Source organism: Leguminivora glycinivorella, chromosome Z (genome assembly GCF_023078275.1).
Source record: "Leguminivora glycinivorella isolate SPB_JAAS2020 chromosome Z, LegGlyc_1.1, whole genome shotgun sequence".
Classification (NCBI taxonomy): domain Eukaryota; kingdom Metazoa; phylum Arthropoda; class Insecta; order Lepidoptera; family Tortricidae; genus Leguminivora; species Leguminivora glycinivorella.
In genome coordinates this window covers 8,907,341-8,930,613 of record NC_062998.1, presented here as the reverse complement: position 1 = coordinate 8,930,613, position 23,273 = coordinate 8,907,341, and the positions used below count along the sequence as shown (strand labels likewise).

At 39.0% G+C, this 23,273-nt stretch overlaps 1 protein-coding gene across 1 annotated transcript in view; it reads right to left on the bottom strand.

The window, feature by feature from the left end:
• Positions 1-258: 258 nt before the first annotated feature.
• Positions 259-23,273, bottom strand: part of LOC125240840 (GTPase-activating Rap/Ran-GAP domain-like protein 3) — a 28,329-nt gene continuing 5,314 nt past the window's right edge. Inside the window, exons 3-10 of the mRNA XM_048148978.1 lie at positions 22,849-22,962; positions 20,736-20,838; positions 19,731-19,820; positions 16,940-17,061; positions 2,957-3,093; positions 2,152-2,300; positions 1,268-1,407; positions 259-561 (exon numbers count right to left, since the gene is read on the bottom strand). Coding sequence (XP_048004935.1) covers positions 379-561; positions 1,268-1,407; positions 2,152-2,300; positions 2,957-3,093; positions 16,940-17,061; positions 19,731-19,820; positions 20,736-20,838; positions 22,849-22,962 — 1,038 coding nt within the window. The 3' untranslated portion in view covers positions 259-378. The remainder of the gene's footprint in view (positions 562-1,267; positions 1,408-2,151; positions 2,301-2,956; positions 3,094-16,939; positions 17,062-19,730; positions 19,821-20,735; positions 20,839-22,848; positions 22,963-23,273) is intronic.

Below are 23,273 nucleotides of genomic sequence, written 5' to 3'. Positions count from 1 at the left end.
TAAAAAGTACACTGATGTGAAGGACTTTGTCTTATATATTAACAACTCCTGTCCCCAGAACCCTATTTGAAATTATAAATAACGGCCCAGCCACGACATTGGTCTAAGCGCGACAGCGGTGAGCGGCAGCCATACGTGCGAATGACAAGTCCCATCGCTGTGTTTCGCTCCAATGTATGGCCGCCGCTCACCGCTGTCGCGCTTAGACCAATGTCGTGGCTGAGCCGTAGGCCCGAGCGCACACTCATATTGCGTGTAGCGGGGCGGGGCGTGCGGCGTGCATGACGAACAAATGAAACATTATATTTGGTATACTTCAAAGGTATCAATAACACAGTAAAGTTTGTAAATAGACTAGAATCAGTTCCATAGTGCGGTTTAGTCCCTCGAGGTGGAAGGTCTGGGTTCGGAGGCGCGCGAGGTGGTGGGGCGCTGGTAGTCATGGCGCTGGAGCCCCGAGGGCCCGGGTTGCGGCTCTGGGGCGCGCGCGGCCGCCGCCTGGACCCGATGCGGCATTAATGCTGCTGCTTGGAGTAGAGCCGCCGCGCCTTGAGGCCGTGGCTGTGGGTAGAAGTAAGTCTTTAGCTATCGAGATGAGGTGACGTGGATTCAACCAGCAAGGATTTTGAAATATTCGCTCTTTTCAGACCATAAGATGGATGCTGCAAGAAAGTTCATCGATTGGGAATATTATCAGAGAACTAACGCTCGACAGAAAATAAACAAAAACCCAAACTTGAACGGAACAACAACCAGAAACTGAAATGTCCACAAGTACGACGGTCGTATCTGGCCTTCAGCCGAATGGCATGTCTGCGACGTCAGACGCCGATCGAAAGGCCGCTGTCGCGTCAATACGAAAGAGCGATAGAGATCGGCCATTCACCGGCGTATGGCGACCCTGGCGTCTTGAAATGTCATTCGGCTACGTGGCCTGGTCTGTCTACAGAACCGACTGCGATCGATTGTGCATAAGGCCCCATGCAAGAGTAGCCCTGCGGGTTCTTATATGACTCACACGTAGCGAGACGACGTTGCTGACGTTGAGTTGATCCTTTGAAGTCGAAGTTGACACTGTAATAAATCACAGAGAACCTCCTATAGAGTGCCAATATTGTAAATTTTGTGCGCGCTACAAATCACCAGTGCTTGGGGCGCGAGGAGCGCGAGGGGAATGTGTTTAGCGCGCTGCGATAGGCAGTCGCGCCAGATGAAAAGGGAGTCGAAGTTGACACTGTAATAAATAAACTGTCTAAATCTCGCGTACCTGGTCCACAGACACCGACTGGCGTGCGTAGGCCCCCGCGCCGAGGTTGCCGTGCGGGATCTTGTACACTCGCACGCAGCGGGACGACGACGTAGAGGTTGGCGGCGTCGGCGGTTGCTCGGTCGAAGTCGAGCTTGATACTGTAAAACATTATAAAAGGTCAAGTAAAATCCTGTGGGTGATAATACTAGGATTCCGGTCACTATACTCAAAGACATGTAACTCCGTATAGACAGATACAGTCTAAGAAAAAAACGTACCTCAAAACCATACATAAAAAGGTACGGTGACCTAGATGGCGATACACTTTGGGGGACGCTCGGCTAGATAGCGCTAATATTAATATTTGACATTTCAACACATAACAAGCTAAGAATATGGACCAAATTGTCAAAACAGGTTCAAAAGTTTTAAGCCTGTGTCAAGAGATGGCAGTCTATGCACTGTGATTACACATTTTACTTCGACACTCGATCCTCTTTGCTATACTGCATGGGAAGAGCTTTGAAAGTTGTTGATCGTCACGATTATTTACCTAAGTATTTTTCAGTACACATACTTTTTGATCGGACTAGAGCGAGAAGTGCGTCATTTTTGTCATGTCGAAACTTCAGAGGGTCGAAACTTCCATACAGTACACGTACCAAAAGGAAATTCGTAACTCGTGTCGATTTAGTTTTCAATGTTCATTATTCATGGAAAATATAGTTCTGTGAGTTTATTCGCGTAAGTGACTAAGGAAGTTTGCATGGCCTTCACATATGACTGTTAAGATATGACTCATATGACTATTATTCTTTACGAAACAATATACGCCCTATGCGCTGTAGCGTATGGAGTCTTGCATTGAAGACAGACCAGCTCTGACTGTGGCTGACTGTTACCTTGCGGGGAGTTAGGCGGGGACACACTCGCCGTGCGTTGCAGCGGCGGCCGTATAGAGTCGTGCTCTGACGACATCGAGCTGCTGCGACTCGACGCTGACGCTGCGTCTGCGGCGCGGGCCGCGGCGCTCGTGCTCGGCTCGTTGCTGCTGCAAGCGTAAATAGATCACAGGTGAAAATTTATAGTTTTATAGGCCGTGACTGACCTGTCGTCTCCGTCAACGGAGTAGGGTTGCTGCCGCTGCCGGATTTGCTCCACCCATGCTCTCTGCATTGCATGCGCGGATCGGGGGGGGGTCATGGGGCCATGACCCCCCCCCCCACCCTGGAGCCTAAGTTGGCACGAAGCTGGATCCGCGCTTGGCTCTCTGGAGGCAGCCCTAGGTTGGCCTAGTCGTCATTCAGAGGCACATACACTGACAGGACACGCAGAATGTGTGCCTGTGTGCTCATAGGCCGGGACCGACCTGTCATCTTCATCAACGGAGTAGGGTTGCTGCCGCTGCCGGATCTGCTCCGTGCTCTCGGGAGGCAGCCCTAGGTTGGCCTCGTCGTCATTCAGAGGCATGTACCTACTACACAGGGCGCGTAGAATATATCCAGGCAATCTTTGTGTTTATAGGCCGGGACTGACCTGTCGTCTCCGTCAACGGAGTAGGGTTGCTGCCGCTGCCGGATCTGCTCCATGCTCTCGGGAGGCAGCCCTAGGTTGGCCTCGTCGTCATTCAGAGGCACATACACTGATAGGACACAGGGCGGGTAGAATATGTCTAGAGATTCTTTGTCTTTATAGGCCGGGACTGACCTGTCGTCTCCGTCAACGGAGTAGGGTTGCTGCCGCTGCCGGATCTGCTCCATGCTCTCGGGAGGCAGCCCTAGGTTGGCCTCGTCGTCATCGTTCAGGGGCACGTACTCAGGCGCGCAGGCCACGTAGAATATATCCTGTAAAAACATTAATTTAATTAGTACGCTAAAGTAGTATTTACTATTTATTTATTTATGTATGTATCTACATCCATATAAGTTTTCTGCAATATGCAGGTAGGTAGGTACATACACTTGTACAAGAGGCTAGTTTCCTACCAGTCAAATCAGCTTCTCTTTAAGAATTGTCAAAACGATTTGCTAATATGGAATTACTATGAAATACTGAGGAGTGACGTCACGGTCAATTCATTTACTTTATATCTTTCTCTTTGACTTATTAAATAGAAATTATGTTTAAATATAACTACGTATTTCTTCTAATTATGTGGTACTTTATTTCGTGGACTGAATAAGATTCTATAGTTGAACCACGAGCAAAGCGAGTGGTTCGAGAATAGAATCCTGAACTTGCGAGTTTTTTAACACACGAGAAGTAAAATACATTTGCACCCGAGTGTAACACAAAACTTTTCCCCTCACTATAGCGAGGAACTACAATGCAAGAAATGCGTTTATCACTGCTTCCAGTAGTTCCACAGGTGGTAAATCATCTTTATTACTAGATTCACCTACTTTTATCAATTTTAAAGTAATTAATTTGACTTTATTTAAGGTCAAATTACTTTACCCACTAGTGGATTAAATGCGTTTTTACCAGCTGGTATTAAAGGACAAAACACGTGTTTTCGAGCTAGTGAGGGGAAAAATACATATGCACCCGAGTGTAACACAAAACTTTTCCCCTCACTATAGCGAGGAAACTACAATGCAAAAAATGCGTTTATCACTGCTTCCAGTAGTTCCACAGGTGGTAAATCATCTTTATTACTAGATTCACCTACTTTTATCAATTTTAAAGCAATGAATTTGACTTTATACAAGGTCAAATTATTTTACCCACTAGTGGATAAAATGCGTTTATACCCGCTGGTATTAAAGGACAAAACGCGTGTTTCCGACTTTTCCGAGCTAGTGAGGGGAAAAATATTTTATTTTAAGTATAGGAAACTAGCCTATTACCTGAAGTCTAAATTCAGGTAAGAGGTAATATCAACTACTTAGTGATTGACTGTCAGTTCACTTTTAAAATGTTCAATATTTGAAACGAAACAAATGACTGATCTATGAATTCTGTCATCGCAAATATGATTCATTATTTGTAACAGATTGTTCTAAATTTATCGGTTGCAAATATCGTAAAGTAAAAATTACGATGCAATACCAAATAGATATTTCTTAATATACCTAGCCAATTTGCTTATCGGCCCTAAGCATATTACCTCTAAAGAACTTTTGATATGGATGTACATAGATAAAGTAAAGCGTAATACTAAATACTGCATTGCATACGTCAAAGTGACCGCTTTAGACTGCACGTGCGCGCATTAATTAATCCTGATGACGTGCCGAGGCACGTTACTGACAACAGTGACAACGGGCATCGAAGGCTGGTTGAAACTAATTGATGTTATTTTCATCTCATTTTGACATAATTTCCATCGCCATCATTTGACATCATGACGTCAATTTGTTCGTCCACCCTAAACTGCAGATCTGCCGTCAAAACGTTTTTAGAATACGAAGTTTCCTATTGGATAAAAAATTTAAACTCCAATAAAAAGTTTTCAAGAACGTCTCTTAATGTTTTTAGAATATTTTTAAAGTGTATTCCGGGCACAAATCGCACAATTAAGTACCTACCTGCTTTTTTCAGTATGTGCGACTAATCGATTATACATATTTGTTAGCAAGTATACTTTGGAATTAGATTACCTATATGCGTGGATGCTGTAGAAAGGCGTCCAATTTAAGACTGTTAGAAAACACTAAAGTTTTTTTAAATGATATAAGCTGGAGCAGACGAGCCGCCTGATGGAAATCAGTCATCGCCGGCCATGGAATGGACAGAATCAATATCAGGGGAGCCACTGATGCGTGAGAACCCTAACTACCTGTTTCTTGAAGAACCCCTCTTCATAGCGCAAGGGAAACACCTCAGGAGATAGATTCAAGATTCAAGATTCAATAGTTTATTCATGGTAAACACATAATTATCTACATAAGTATTATATAAAATTTTACAATTAATATTAAAAAATGTATGACGGGTTTACCACGAAATGGTCTCGCCTCAGCATAGATGTTGACCCAGGGGTCAGCGCTGATCTTCCGGCGAGACCAGTTTGTGGGCCACGAACGCAGCTGTACGGCCTGCCCCTCCGAAACATCTGAACGCGGCCACAATTGCGATAGCTAGGTAAGTTGTTGTGTAAGTAATATCGATATCAATAATATAATATCTAAAATAGTTTGCTGCAGCTATTTATTGCAAGGTGATAGTTGTCCTAGCTAGACTCTTACCAGGATCTTAGCCGAATAGCATTTCTGCGACGCGAAACGAAAACGAAACGCCGCGAAAGGTAGTCTGGCTCTGTCGCGCCATACGCAAGGGCGATAGAGATAGATATCTACGAGCGTTTCGTTTCGTGAGCGTTTGTGCCCAGTTACTTGCCACGACACGGGTGTTATACAAGGACCTCTATTTTCTACTTTCATAACCTAGATTTTCTTGATCACAATACGTAACAAATGCGATGGTTGTATCGCATTATACATATAAGATATAGATATACACGTACCTGACAAAGCAACTTAACCCTTAAATGCATGAATTTTTCTTTTAACGAGATATTAATATATGTGATAGACAATGGTTTTCTGACTCTGGGAAAAATAATTAAAAAAATATTTAATACCGATTTTAATACTAAATCAGTGTTAGAAGTTAAATAGACCAAAACTTATTTATATAAATATATAATTATTGGTAAGTTTTATTTGTAATGTTTGACTACTATTAGAAAGGTACACTAAGGTAACTGTCCCATATTACGGGAACTTAAGACGTTTCCTACTTTGAGTGAGGATTGTAAAAAAAATGTGAAGTTTCTAGTCGTGTTAATTATTTTATTTTAAGGATAAGTCTTCTACGATGGATTTAAGACACTATTTTGCATCGTAACTTCTAATTTATAGAAATTACCGTTGTTTTACTTAACCCTTAGTTTGCCCATTATTCCGGGAAACAATTTTGGTATGGCTTCAATTCCGGGAGTCGTTGTACGTAATTACGGGATACCTTTAAAGTCCACGTTGTTGAAGCATAATGTAAAAAAACGAATTAAAAATATTGTTTACATAAATATATAAATGCACATATCGTTTTGATAGATGCTTATACAGAGTGTATTTTTTATAATTGGCAATGTTTTGATGGGTTGGGGTGGGATGGGAAATATAACTATTGTATGATATAATGAAAGGGTGTTATAAGTTTTACTGTCTGTCTAAGGCATCGCTTTCGAATGGATGAACCAATTTAGATTAGTTTTTTTCGTTTGAAAGCTGAATTAGTCGAGAGTGTTCTTAGCCATGTTTGATGAAAAACGCTTTACAATGTCGGGGTTTTTTTTTTTTTTTCAAAATTTAATTTCAATCCAGAAGCTATTGCCGGTTATAAAAATTGCACGGTACTCGTGAAAATTTCAGTTTTTTGGTACTGGTAATCACTGAGCTACACCGTATACATATATGGTGGTGATACGTTATTCAAGTATGTACATATAAATAAATAGTACTAAATAAATAAATATTATAGGCCGTTCTTACACAGATTGACTGTCTGACTAATTTGTACTATTTTATATTTATATATGTCTATCCTATTATGTATTATCCTCATGTAAATTTTAGCTTTCAAGTAGTAATAATGATTGAGCTAAATCGTAGACGGACAGACTGACTGACGGACAAACCAATATGCGGTATAAAGATTTTTAGCTAACTAAGGAAGTTTCAAAACATAATAGTCGGGTCTCTATACCTTATTTTGTGTTTTTATATTTTAATATACTTTATATAGGCATACCGGAATAAGATACACTCATATAAAGTCGTGTACTTAATTACGGCAGTCAAAACGAAGGCTATATTAAAAGACAAACAAGATTTTTTTCTTAGTACATTGGAAGATTATATAACAATTATACTCAAAACATCGAAATAAGTAACCTTTGTGCTTTAATTTTGTGAAATAAAACAAATTTAATGTCGATGCCACACTCCAATATTTCGCACGTATTACTCAACGAGTATACATTTCGTACTCAATTATGAGACTAAAATCTAAAAAATATATGTACCGTAATTATGTCACTATAATCTGTAATCTTTACTCAATAAATTTACATCAAATATATAAATATACTTCACCGCAAATAGTAATAAAACATAAAAACATTGCGGACTGTGTTTCCGTTATTCCGGGATACTCCCGCAATTATGTACACCGCGTCAAAATGGTGTACATTATTCCGGGAGCGGGTATTTTAATTAAAATATGCTTTAAATTAATTTGAAAAGATGATATAAATGTCTTTTAATAACTATAAGACAATTATGATACAAATTTAATATAAATAAACTTACCCGCATCACAGTAAACCCTTAAGAAGTTCCGCTGCCGCGTTAAGCTCACCGTCAAACACGTCCATAGAAACCACTGCGTGGTTGCGACTTACGCGTTTGGAGGTACCTCACGGCTTCAAAAGATATGATAGATATTCGAAAATCGACTTTTTCGGTTCTATTTGATCTATAGTTAATAAAATACTGCCTTAAATTAATATTTTACTGATAGTTTCCTTAGTTTGCGACAAAAACCAAAGTATCCCGGAATAATGTACCACATTTTACTATCCCGGAATAGTGTACAGTTACCTTATTTGTGAAACCCCCATGATAAAATGTTTAAACATAAACTAATTACTAACTCCGAAAAAATCTGCCTAAATCACATACTAAAAATCGCCATCATCCCGTTTTTTCACACTTTTCCGCCATTTAATCTTTATCCTTAAATAATAAACAGTAAATCATAATATTATTTAATTTATTTAATTATTTATTAAATAATAATAAATACTGAATCATAATTAAGCTATAAATGTGATTTTAGACAGCTACATATCGAGCCACGGGCCATCAAACATATGATGCATATATACATCACCATGCATTTAAGGGTTAACCTTTCATATGCGCCTATTAAAAAATAGGGAACTTGACTGTACTTAAAATAAAATATTTTATACCATGCACGTAATAAAGCATCATCAGATAATTATAAGGAAAACCTGGATAGAAGTTATTTTTACTTAATAAGTCTACCCAATTTCTACTTAAGAGGGGGTCGTACGAAATCCTCGAAAAGTGCATTCGGCGTTTAACAAATGCTGCTCACATTTCTAAATTAAATGAAATAAAATAAATGGAGTTATTATCTTAAAGAGTGTGTCTACAACTTTTGACTATTCAGAATCTCTAATTATTAAAGGTATAATAAATAAACCCACGCAAAGTTGACCTAAAATGAGAAAAACGTATGTCGCCGTTTAGTAAACTTTGTTAAAAAAATTCAATACTTTAGTTATAACATTAAGTGATTCTAAAAGCCAGATAAATGGACTAGAAGTTTTGAGGTTTTTTATATTTTTCCTCTCAAAGGCAACAAAGAAATTTTACCTTAAATTTAAACTATCGTAAAATTTCCATACATTCGCCATTGCTGTCAGAATTCTCCTTTCGATTAGATGCCGTGAGCGGCTCATCGGAGGCAGACGTGTCGCCGGTCGCTCCGCGTTGACAATTAAATTTGACAAATATTTTGACAGAAAATAGTGTACGTACACGAAAAACCATACCAGTGTAAAACTGTGCTCAAAATAAATAGGGTAAATCAAATATGTCAGGTGGAGATCCAATCTCATTTAAAATTTTAAGGTGCATGGCTTGTGCATAAAAAATAAATAAAAATATATCACATTATTAAAGAAAATAATGAACACAACCGAATGAGTATAAATGATTTCATTCTAGTTCGGTTAAATTGAAAAAAGTTTCATGTTTTGTTTTACTCATTGGAATACATTTTCATTACGCTGGTATTAACAGTACGTCATTTTAAAAATATATATGACAGTACCTATGTCAAATTTTGTCAACCAAACTTCACAGGTTGTATGTAAACAATTACAATTTAATTTATTTATACATATTCAGATACGTATTAATCGATTCTTACTTAGAATAGAAAAAAGGGGAATGCGAGCGGGTATAGGTATAGTGCTTCTGGTTCAAATTTAATTGTGTATATTATAAAAAAATGACTCAATTTCATTAAAGATTTACTCTGTGCATACCGCGAACACGTAACCGTAAGTTGAAAACAATAATAATTATAAATCACCTAAATACATCGTTGTTTACAAAGCGCTTGTTTTGAATGGCACTTCTCCACTCAACTAGACCAAATATTCATGGAACACCAGCTGGTGACTATGAACAGCCGTGCAAAAATATCTGATTTTCTATAGTGGGCCATAAGTATATGACGACATGTTCCCGGCAAAAATTTGTGATGCTCCGTGACCGGCAAAAACATCGTCTCTCTTTCTAGCGTCTCGCGACTCGCGAGCGTATAGCGTCGGGCCAACTGTATGGAAAAAGACGCCGCGTCAGCGCGGCTTAGCCATACAGTTGGCCCGACGCTACGATCGCAAGACGGTAGATGTGGGAGGGTCCTTATCCGCATACATATCTGATCGGGTCGCTTAAAAATATTTGATTCTTTATAAAAACCTAAATTACACTTTCACCCGCATAAATATCTATCCATTGTTAAAGCAAATATATATCTTACGGGCTAGAAATCATTAATATGTAATTAAAGTGCAATAATAAACCCTACCTGGTTGCCTTACAGCCGTAAATTGTATGAGGTGATTTGACAGTTTCACGAAAACGGTATAGACTTGTGTCATTGGATATGTCTGTCTCATCTGTTCTTAAATTATGACAAGTAAACTTATTGCAAATCTAGTATCAGAAGCCTTTATAGGTACAAGCTTTTATTCAACTTGCCTTGTTAGTAGGTATGTTAGTTTGAGTCAAAACGTAGAAGCTAAATTTGACCCACTTTCCGGTTTCCAATTGAGCTGAAATTTTGCACACATATGTAAATCAAGTGACAATGCAATATTATGGTATCATGGAGCTAATCTGATGATGGAGCAGAAAGGTGATCATAGGAACTCTGTTATGAAACGTCGTATCCCCATTGAGTCAGGGGTTTTTAGAAATATCTCGGAGAGCAATAAATATTTTTTTTGCAAAAAAAACTTATTATAAATTGGGAGGTGTAATTTTTATTATCTCTTACATAGCATTAAGATGAAAAATCGACCAAGAGCGCGTCAGTGTAGGGTTCCGTAGTTTCCGACATTTTACATAATGACAATTTAATAAATACCGTAATTTGGGGTGAAAAGGGTTCCGGGGGTATATAATGTTATTATATTTCTTGACATATTCCTTCTATTTTCCGCAATCAAAGTAGGAAAATAATATATTATGTTTTTTATTATTATTATTATGTTTGTTCTTTACATATCTCGGGACCATGGGGTCCCGGACCTTTGTAAGGCATACGTGGGGCCGAAGCCAACAGCGCAGAGGCCCTTTTGAACAGTTTAATCTAAATGTAATGTGACACAAACCAGCGATTATCCCTGTCCGCACTATAGTAATGCACCCAAGGACAAGCCCCGGTTAGTGTAGAACTATTGTAAGATAAAGGTACAAAAAGAAACCGGGCTATTATGTTGAGTTGCTAGTGAATTCGTAACCGGTGCTATTGGAAAAACTATGGCACCTGCCTTACTCATATGTTACAAAACATGAAAAAAAAAACGGCCGCTCGCACGGAGCGACAAGGGCACAACATAGCCTGAGCGGCTCAGGGTGTGGAGAGGTGTGCGCCGCTTTCTACCCAGTCTGTACGAAACAGCCACTGTGCCAACTCGCGTCTTATGCATATTTCACTTCCACCCTGCAAGCATATAGCTCTGGCACCCCACTCTGGACGGCCGGTTAAGGCAAGCCAGAGGTGAGAGTCCTGCGACCCCTGCTCAGTGTTCACTCCGGCCGGCCAATGAAGGCAAGCGGGAGGGAGGGATCTGATCGACTCTCGGGGGCATGGGACCCAAGGGACGCCACTTCCCATTCAGCTCGCCACAAGCTGCCCTGGGGGCTTATTATTATTATTATTGGTATTTAGGACAACAGCCGTAAATATTCAACTTACATAGGTATTTTTACATAGTATTAGGCCAATAACAGTTATCTGTTGAGTGAAAAGTGACAATATGTTACTAAAAAAAATGTGTTACATATTTAAAATTACAGTGAAAATGTGCAAGCCACACATTTTTATTTACAGTTTCATGTCTGTCAAAGTTGACGTTCAAATTTATTGGATTTTACGTTTACCTCTACGTTTCTACTTAAGTCCGCAAAAATCACCCATGGTTGCTATAATATAGACGGATTACTTTAAAATAAAAATCATAAGTATGAAACTATACAACTAGGGAAGAAATAAAATTATTTTATTGAATCATTTTTGATTTGTTCTTTTTCAAGTTTATATAAATAATAAATTTTCAATTCGCTCAAAGGTTGGAAGAGATCCCTTATAGGGATAAGTTCGCCTTTGTACATCATAACTATACTGTATTTTTATGTCCTAACTTGTCTTATGTACAATAAAGTGTTCACATACATAGTATACATACATAATATTGAAATAGATATCATACACGAAAGAAAAAACGACAAGGCCCACGGTGGCTGAGCCGGGAATCGAACCCGGGTCTTCAGCTTACGCAGCTAACGTTATTACCACTAGGCCACCAGGCCAGGTTAAAAAAACCGGCCAAATGAGAATCTATTTTCGCACAATTGTAAAACTAAATTATTTTTACTAGTTACCTCCAAAATACCAAATAAAATTGGGCTACATAGTACATCGTTTTCTGAAGATTTTGGGTTCATGGGGTCGGAACGGGTATAACTAACGTAATTTATGGTGAATAGGGCCAAAACCGACTTTTGAACGTCGATAGCAGTTTTTTTATATGTGCCATGCTAATTTTTTACACAAAAAATCTTCCGGCAGTGTGAACTTCGGTTTGTCTTTGAAAATATGTCGTTTTATTTAGTAATTTTCGCTCACCCTAACGTTGGAGTGAATAGGGTCGGGAAGGGGGTGAATAGGGAAAAGGGTTGACTCTTTCGGATTGCGAACAAAATATGACTTCGGATTGCGAACAATATATTAATTTTACCAAAAAATAAGGATTTAATATGTTATGAGTGGTCGGTAATGAAATCTACACATATTATGATAACCCTTAACCAACCTTTATAGTTAGATGGTGCTCTGACGAGGTGAATAAGTAAGTATGGTCGTGGGCAGTGCGGATAACGTGTCAAAATATAAGCATAGTTTGTTGCTATTTTTCATGTTTAAATAAACTTCTAAACGAACGTAGTGGGTATTAAAGTAAAAGGTTCACAGTGAATATTAGGTTGCCAGAAATGTGTTTAGCTATACCATTGTATTGAATTTTGTATCATAAAGTCAACCTAGGTATTTACTACTAATGATTTACTCTGTGGGGTGTCTTTGATCACTTGCATGGGGTAACATTGACCATAATGACACATAGTTAATTATTGTCTGATTTTGTCACGGTACTTGTTGAGGCTGATAATTTGATCGCTTCTTGTGATAAATATTGAAATAATTGTAAATAAAGTTGGTTTTTCGAAGATGTTAATTTTTATTCTTGATCAAAGTAACCCCAAAATAGCGTTAAAGAGTTGTAATATTTGACTGCGAACCATTTTTTTTATCTTTTCTTGACATAAAATACTTTTGTAAGGGATTGCATTCGATTATCATTAAAAAAAATATATAGTGTATCAAAGTAACCCCAATGTTAGTTTATGTTTGATCACATCGTTTTTTTTCTGCGTACATTATTTTATTTATTTATTTATTTATTCCTTATTGCACATAAAAAAAAAAGTACAAATGGTGGACATAATGCCTTAAGGCATTCTCTACCAGTCAACCACTGGGTTAAAAAGAAACATTTCATACGTGCAGGCATCGTGACAGAAAACAATAATCCTGATATCACTTATTTTGTTACCTTTTTAGATTTTTAGCAGGAAATGACCGAAAAAGTCCCATTTTTTTTCTTCCTTAGTTACGTTACGTTGACCAATTTTGGAATTTATACTTCTCTAACTCCTACATTTAATGGGTAAAAATACCCATTAAATGTAGAAGCTAGAGAAGTTTAAATTCCCAAATTGGTCAATGTAACCCCAGTTTACGGTAGACACCGTCAACCTATTCTAATAATTCTCTTTTTATTTGAAAGAAAATTCGTTACGACGATCGTGTAGGAGGTAGGGCATAGCGAATGATATTCCGCTTTGTGTGGTAGGGCACAGCACAGCGGATATCGTCTCGCTCGAATCTAGAGCAGAGTCCAACTGGGGTAGTACCTCCGCCTTACAGAAGACCGCAGCCAAATAGCACTAGACCCTACTCATAGTGTTGTGTTCCTGCCGGTGAGTAAGGCTGCCAGAGCTCAACGAGGGTGCGGTGTGCTGATGACGGGAGGACTTACGGAACTAACTTGTTCCGTCTATTGTCCTTTGAGTCGTCGGCAACCCGAACCCTCCTTGGAACTTGTACACTCCTTTTTGCTGTGTACTTAACACAGCAAAAGGGAGTGTACAAGTTTCTAATGGGGTGGCAACGCGCATGTGACACTGTTTGAGTTGCAGGCGTCCATAGGTTACGGTGACCGCTTTACATCAGGCGGACCGTATACTTGTTTGCCACCGACGTAGTATAAAAAAAAAAAAAACGATAATATGCATATAAAATATGCAATCTAAGATAAAAAATGCTTTTCATATGAACTATATAGTTACAAACTTAGTTCAGATTTTTTTGTACAACTTTTAAAAATTGTTCTACCTATCAAGTTCAAAATAATTTTCCTAGAAAGTCTTTTTTCTACTCCCGAACTATTATTCGTCATTTACAGGGTCGTGCATAGATCTTTAAAACCCTACATAAAAGTCTATTCCCCAAAGCCAGTGTCCGCCGGCTTTCCGCGCGTGCGCACTATCGAAAAAACTGAAAACGCATTGTTTGGCTCTGTAACCATGGCAACGCCTTATAACGATACGGCGCGCGTGCGCGGAAGGCTTTGGGCAGCTGAGCTGACAGTGCAAACCTTTGCGTCAAAATACAGGAAACAGTGTGAATTTCACGAAAGTTATTCAAGAAACCTATTAAAAACTAAGTGCATGGTCGTAGAAAAAGTATTGTATGCAACGGTGTTTAACTGAGTCAAAAAATACTCGTGCCGTCTTAATAACAATTTTCGGCTTCGCCTCAGATTGTTACCCACGCCACTCGTCTTTTTTGATCTCCTTTAAACGCCTGTTGCATAAAATACTATTTAAAGTTCTGCTTTTGAGATTTTTTCATATTTGAGAAAACAGCCCTTATGGCCTGAAATACGGCATACGGCAGTGATATTGACATTGACATATGCTTTTTCGTATTTTGATGGTATTTTGACTGCACTGTATTTTTTCCATGCTAATTTGAACCTTATCTCTGAGCGATGTTTTTTAATTTTCAGTTAGGTACATCACAGATGTGTATGACATGACATCTAGGTATTTAGCCATTTAAAAGAAACTACAAGGGGCTTTACAGACGTGGCGACTGCAACTGGTACAGGGCCTAAACCATAATTTAAAATTATATTGTGATTTTTATATGTATTTGTGGTTTATTTAATACTAAGTATGAGTTTCAACATTTTCAACTCAAGGAACTGAAATTAAGAGAAGGGACTCGGAAATTGGGTAAGATCAAGAGTCTGATGCAGATGCCGATGGCAGTATTGGATAAGATAAGATATGCGTCGATATTCCCTGTCTTTCTTTGTGTCTCTGACATGACTGCTGTTAGGTGTACTCTATTCATTAGGTTTTTATTTTATACACATACTTTATTTTTGTATCAAAATAAATGATAAATTGATAAAAAACCTAACGACCAAAAAGAATAAAGTACCTATCTGTTAGTCTTTAATACACCCCGCATATACGTAATGCACAGCACAGGCCTCCGAAGACCGGCAGGGCAATCATGGTCGCGCGATAAATGGTATAACATCGGGCCGTCCCTATCGCACTTACAAATAGTGTGATAGGGCTGATGTTTTATCATTTATCACGCGACCATAATTGTCTGCCTGGAGGTATCGGCCTTTAGCCCTTCACACACGTCTTTGAATAATGTTTGCGGGGATAGGCAGGCTGACGATTTTTAATCTAAGTATAGAAAAGTAACGCAAAATGAAGTGCAAAGTAATTTGAAATACACCTAGATAAACAATCAATTGAATAAGGAACGTTATCTACATATTTAGGTAAATTTAAGTCACATGAGACATGAACAGAGAAGGAAAGCTAGATGATGCGTATTTTTTCTCTGTCTTCTTGTATGCTACCTTTTTTACAGTTTTAATTTCTCAAAGGAGGTCAGTAGTTGACTACAAACTCAAAATAACACTCTTGAAAAAAATTAAGGGTCACTGACCTTTCACAGTAAATTGAGGTAGTGTGAGTGAAGGGTGTTTGTGTGTGTAATGGGGTAATTTGACAGATTCTGAAAATTCTCCCTGCTCTACCCCCTCTTAATAATAAGTCACGTAGAAATATATAAAGTAAATGAATTGACCGTGACGTCACTCAATTCGATTTCATATTAATTCCATATTAGCAAATCGTTCAAATTCGTTTTGACAGTTCTTAAAAAAAAAGCTGATTTCACTAGGAGGCAAGTAGCCTATTGTCATTCAAATAGGTAATCACTAATCAGTCATAATAAACACATTTTAAAGTTGAAACAATATGGAGCAGATCTGCTACTAAGCATACGAGAGGTTAAGGGAAGGTATGCAAGCGGCGTGAAAGGCTTGTGCCGTTTCGTTCATTGATTGGAGCGCTCCGATCTCGTTCAATCGTTTCCACGAACTAGTTCGCTCTTTTAGGTCTTTGCTCATTTAGTTCAGTCAGACCAGCGACCACTGCGGTCGGAAAGATCAGAACGATTGGGATCGACTAGTGTCAAAATGATACGAATAGTCCACAGATTGTGACTTAGTGACATTCCGGGTCGAAAGGTTGTAAGTAACCGAAGTTTAATATGAAAACTTGACGTTTTTTTGTAGCTCTCGCTCTCGATCGGCGAAGTCACACACTCGTTCTCGATCCAAACCGCTCGCGCTCGCCGATCCTAAACTGAACTAAATGAGCAAAGACCGATTCTCAGAGCACGGAAAGATTCAGTTCATTTCGGTCATTGATGGGATTTTATTCCTAACAGTTCATAGTTCGTGAACGACACAAGCCTAGTGAACTAGCAACCTGTTCGATACCAGACATATCTCCAGTACGTTTTCGGCAAACCCAACCTAATGTTCTGGTATTTTATTCTTCTTCCTGAAGTTGTACAGTCAACCAATTAGAACCCTCGGCCACTCTACAACTATGTCAAAATGACAATGAGATTTCTTACAATACTTCTCCAAAACCTTACTATGACGTATATAGTTCTACAGTGGCCTAGGGTTTCAATGTGGTTCCAATTGGTTGACTGTACCTAAGCGCTGTGCACGAAGCAACTTCAAACCGGGAAGCAGGCGGCATGCAGCAAATCGTTCTGAACGTGAAGAGTATCTCAATTTCTTTTTCTTTCAACCCCTAATTTTTTTTAGAGTGGCCCTGAAACTTGAGTAGTTCAATGTGTTCTGCCTAGCCCGTATGGGATTAATTTATGCATGTATGTACTTACGCGTTGTCCACACAGCAGCTTAAGGCCGGGGATACAGGCGGCGTGCACCAGCGAACCGTTCGCCACCAGACGTATCTCCAGCAAGTCTTCGGCGAACGCCATTATGTATGGGAACGCGTTTACTGCAACAAATATTATGTCTCAACATTTATATTATAACACACGTTTAGTGCTAAACAGAAAATATACTCTAATTTTTTCACACGTTTTTGCGTGCCAGGAATAAATGGATCAACAGTTTGCTACTTGGCGATCGAGTAGGTATAACTTGCTTTTCCATTCTCGCGAGAGAATCCAATATCCATCCATACCTACTTGAAGTCATGCTAAATGTTTAATACTCGAAAATGAATAATGGAGGACCGTGTTTTTGTCCGTATTCGTGTTTTATTCGGCCGTGACTTGACGAACATCCTTGAAAAATATTTTTATTATTGTTTAAATAAAAACAAACTTACAGGTTAAGTAGTAGCCGACTTGAAGACGAAGGTCAAAAGTTACCTCATTCATACCAATTAGGCACCTACAAAGTGTCTTGTTTAAACTTTTTCTAATTAATAAAAGTTCAACGTGTAGTTATGAAAATGTCTAACTTCGCATAATTAATTAAAAGATTGAAAGATAATGGAAACAATAGGGAACTTGACTGTTCTTAAAATAAAATATTTTATAAGTACCTTGAACGAACTAAAGCATCAGATAATTATAAGTAAAACACGGACAGAAGTTATTTTCAAATCCAATTTCTATTTAATAAGTCAGGTAGAAATTTATTAAGTAACTGAATTGACCGTGACGGCACTCAATTCGATTTCATATTAAACATTAAGAGTGAAGTGAAAAATGAAGGTAAGTCCTATAGAATCAAATTAGTAGGTACTTCAGCTATGTTCTAGACTATCTAATTACTTGAGAAAAGTGCTATACCTACATATATAAACTACCTAATTCGTAGCTACATCCCCCGGGACTAAGACGGTCGCACATTAATCGTCTGCTATCGTAGCAGTCACGATCATACTCTTAATTTTGTGAGTGCGAGAGGGCCGTAGGAAAATATTTGTCAATAGACGACAAAAGCACAACCATCACACTTGTTCAAGGCAAGTTTGACTTTGATGTGTTCGTTTTACATAACGTTGAGTAACTAATTTAGGACACGTCAGATCAAACGACACGGCTGTGAGGTCGAACCGCGGTCGAATGCCCCAATTTTCTGGTTAAACAAGGTTGCACGTTATCAAAACTGAAAAAGTGACTGCACTGCAATTGATATTTTTAACCGACTTCAAACAAAGGAGGAGGTATGTTACTCAAAAAATAATTGATTAGTTTATAATTTGGATGTTTAGCTATTTAGGTTTAGGTAGGAAATCTAACCATCAGTTTCTCCGTGTTTTCTAACGCGCTTATTTTTTGAAGGCGGTTTTTTTAAGTTTTGAACATCTGTAGTTGCTATTAAATACGAGATCACTGGTTATTTAAACACCTTATAACTTCATGATTGATTAACTGTGACCAGCGCCTATGGCCCAGTGATTAAAATAGTACATTACGATACAAGTGCGTAAAAAAGGAAGAAGGGAGTGTTTTAAATCGACACGAGTTTCGAATTTCCTTTTTGCACGTGTATCGTACGACTTTTTTCAGTACAGATGGCCATCCGAAGTTTGGACCTGACATATAATGAACCACTTCTCGCACTAGTGTGTAAAAAAAACACCATCTGTACTGAAAAGTAATTTAGGTTTTACAACGAAGTCAACAAGTCAACATTGTTGTTTATCTGCTCGTGCTAATGCTGATATTGATACCCGAGCAAAGGAAATATCGCATATTGTACCTAATCATGAGCGTAGCACCACTCTCCCGAGTTAAGTCTCGGCGTCTCGTCGTTAACTGACTACGTTCATTGTGCAAATTATGTATATGGAACAGTCACCGGCATAAATAAGTGATGATTTCTGAACCTTGTCGCTGTTAATCGTTTGACAATTTCGTATGACATTTCAAACACGGCGTTAATGTGACAAGATACAGAAAACATCACATATTTAAATATCAAATATCAAATATCTTTATTGCAGTAATATTACACATTACATATAAATGTAGCAGGTAATACAGACCCTGTAAGGGCATAGCAACTTACATATTGTAATTATGTACTTATTATAATTACAATTATTTCTTATAAGCTAATGATATGTATATACCTACATATAGACATCTGCACTATAACTATATACATATTTGTAGCATTATGGTGATTTTAATTATTTTTCCAGGAGGCAAACATACATACTTCAAAAATGTATAAGGACGCAAGTGTCAGGTCACGCAAGTGTATTTATGCCGGTGATTGAACTTAAGCTTTACATATGTGCTCTGGCTATCCATTTTGGGAATACAGGCCTGAGTTTATGTATAGTAGTTTAGTTCATGTGTAGTAGGTTATGGTTATGGGCTCCGGTTCCCGCACTTACCCTCTGAGAGAGAGAGACCATTGTGCGTGCTGTGTTTTCCGGCTAGGGGTCTAGCCAGCCTAACTCCGCCCAGAAGTGCAGGATCCTCCTGGGTAGGTAGCCGAATGGCGCAAACGCTCACGAAACGCTCACGAAACGAAACGCTCGTAGATATCTATCTCTATCGCTCTTGCGTATTGGCGCGACAGAGCCAGACTACCTTTCGCGGCGTTTCGTTTTCGTTTCACGTCGCAGGTTTGGTGTCTCCACAGGCTTCTCGGAGTGACGTCGTCGTGTGTGTATGCATGTATATGTATGGTATTTACCGACTGCCAGCGGCACGGAGGTCCAGTGGAAGTCGTACTCAGCTTCGCTCTCCAGCCCGCGGTTGGTCAGCCTCTCGAAGTGGCAAGTATCTGTGGAACGTTTTCAATATCTTAATCGTTCTTCCATCTACCACGCGGCGTGATGGGTACTATATTTGCTTATACAAATATTACATCTTCAAGATATTTATGAACGCCTATATTTAAAACCATAATTATAAATAATACATAGTTATCACGGTAACCCGCAGTCGCTAGTGCGTCGACTAAGAATGCAAAGTAACCGCCTATTCATACTAATATTATAAATGGGGAAGTGTGTGTGCGTCTGTTTGTTTGCGACGATTTGACGTGATTTATTAAGTGGAGGTAGTTGAAGAGATGGAGAGTGACATAGGCTACTTTTTGTCTCTTTCTAACACACCACTTCCCTAAAATGGGGGGGGGGGGGTGGACGTGGACGTTTGTATGGAGCATTCCGAAAGTTTGGAATTTAACGTGAGAGAAGCCGCGTGGTAATGATACTAATTACATACATACTAGCTTTTGCTTTTGCTCGCGGTCTGCCGTGAAAGACGGATAAACAAACAGACACACACCACACACACTTTCCCATTTATAATATTAGTATGGATACTTGGCTACTCGGCAATGCGTGATATTAAACTATAGAGTTTAGCTACAGCATAGACAAATGTAACTCCGTATAGACGGATACAGTCTAAGAAAAAAACGTACCTCAAAGCCCTAAAGAAAAAGGTATGGTGGCCTAGATGGCGTTACACCTTTGGGGAACGCTCGGATAAATGGCGCTAATATTAATATTTGAAATTTTAACACAGATCAAGCTATGTGGGCCAAATTGTCAAAACTGAGGTTCAAAAGTTTTAAGCCTGTGTCGAGAGATGGCAGTCTATGCACTGTAATTACACATTTTACTTTGACTTTGACATTTTATTTTACAGTAACTCTCAATAATACTCGATCCTCTTTGGTAATACACACGGTTGTAGCAGAGCACGATCTGGCGATCTCGCTCGTCGCCTATTCGCAGCGCGTTCACGAGGGTGCCGCGGCGCTGCTCTGCGTTGTCAGCTCGTTTCACGCACTGCAACATTACAGGAATTAAACATAATAATAGTTTTGAATGATTCACGGTTGTTTTCACTAGACTTATATTGACCGGGATATAGACCGTGATTACCTCTTTGATTTTTATAGAGTTCTCGATATTTCGACGCAGTTGCATGCAGTATGATCACGGAAACCCATTGCATTGCATTGCAGTTGTGCACGGTTTTCCGTGATCATGATGCATGCAACTGCGTCGAAATATCGGGAGCTCGATAAAAATCAAAAAGGTAATCACGGTCTATATCCCGGTCAATATAAGTCTAATGGAATTATACACATTTTGGCATTTAGGATGACGACCCGAAACATACTCAAGTTCGTGGATGTAGGTCATGTAGGTACGTTCCCCTAATAACGGTAAAGCACATGAACGTATTTATTTCCAGGATTTAACTTTTTCACAAGTAAAAACGTCTGTAATCGATGCCAACAGGCTTAAAATAAAGTTCATCATCCTCCTTGCGTTATCCCGGCATATTGCCACGGCTCATGGTAGCCTGGGGTCGCTTTGACAACTAATCCCAAGATTTGGCGTAGGCACTAGTTTTACGAAAGCGACTGCCATCTGATCTTCCAACCCGAAGGGTAACTAGGCCTTAGTCCGTTTTCACATTATCCGATCCGATATCGGATGTCGCAAGGATTTCAATGGAAAAAATCCAAGATGGCGCCTGCAATGTACGGGATATCGGTCCTACATCCGATATCGGTTCGGATAATGTGGAAACGCACATATTGGGATTAGCCCGGTTTCCTCACGATGTTTTCCTTCACCGAAAAGCGACTGGCAAATATCAAATGACATTTCGCACATAAGTTCCGAAAAAGTCATTGGTAAAAGCCGGGGTTCGAACCCGCGACCTCCGGATTGGAAGTGGCACGCTCTTACCGCTAGGCTACCAGCGCTTAAAATAAACTGGTGAGTAACAATGACTTGGAACTTCTTGCTCTTATCTGACGGCACATGTCGCTAGGTCTAGGGCATGCTCCCTGTATTTCCCGGTTCTCGATTTCCCGGAAAATCCAGGTAATTTTATGGTGGCAAAGGTACCGGGACTAAAAATTAGGAACCGGTGCTCCCGGTTCTTTTCAAAATATCAGATTTATTTCTTTTTTTAATTGCATTTGACAAAATAAACATGATATTTATTGCAAGTAGTGCAATTTGCAACATTGCTTGCAAACCATGGTACTATTGTACTTCCTTATATAACGTGAACAAACCACAGTAAGGTATAGGGCAAAAATTTGTTAATTATTTCCAATCCAATGTGCTAATTCTCTCAAAACACACAGACAGACGGAGAGAATCGCGCCATAAGGGTTGTTTTTGAATCTTTTTGGTATGGAACCCTAAAAATAGACTCTCGGTTCCAGTCCCACTTGTTAAACCTTTTTACTATTTTATACTATTTGTATTTCGAACACTCTAACATGTTTTTTATATCTGTCATATTATCTTCCTTCACTTCTCTTCCTAAACTAGAACTATGTGGTCGTGTTATTTTCTATAAAGTAAATTATATTCCTTTTTACCTCTGCTTTTTCCTCTAATATTTAGACCACTTAGAACCGGGAAATGAAATTCTTGGAACCGGTCCGGTTCTGCATGTCCTAGCTAGGTCCCATTCACCAATAATGTGCAAGTTTTCACTGGCTTTGTTTACGTCTTGGTGGCTCAGTTGACAAATCACTGGAGTATCGATCCAGAGGCCGTGCGTTCAACTCGCACCCAAGGCAGTAATTTTCTGCTTTTAAATTTATTCTAAGCCTATGCGTTTCTATAATACATCAAAATATTTGTGAGTGTGTTTAGTAAAACGTCCCACTTTGTCGGTTATCATTAAGGCGAGATTTACTTGTAGGTATCTTTATATGAATAAACTGACAGTGCGGCAATAGCAATCGACAAAGTGGGACGTTTTACCCTGCACACTCACATTTCTTTCTGAATCTAGAAATACAGATAAAGACATGCACTCACCTGCCCACTGCCGCAGTCAACGACCTCCCAGTGATGTTTGTACCCGGCCACAATTACGCCCGAGTCGTAGTTCAAATACTTAATCAGCGACGGGACCTCACCAAGCATCACATCCTGACAAACCAATTTCAACATTACTATCTTAACACAGGGTCCATGGTTAGTTGGCTAGTGAAAAATACTTTCCAAATATTTGCTGAAACTATTTTTCTAGCGTTGGGTAAAAATAGAACGGTACGTAAATGAGTGTCTGATTACTCTGATTGATACAAGATACTTGAGGAAGTTACTTATTAGGTACTTTATGATCAATAGGAAATATTACGGTAGGTAATATTCTGCCGTCAGATGCCAGCACTATCTCACATACTCTCTTAAGGACTGATTCGTAACGAATTTGACAAATTCGAAACTGTGTTAAAGGT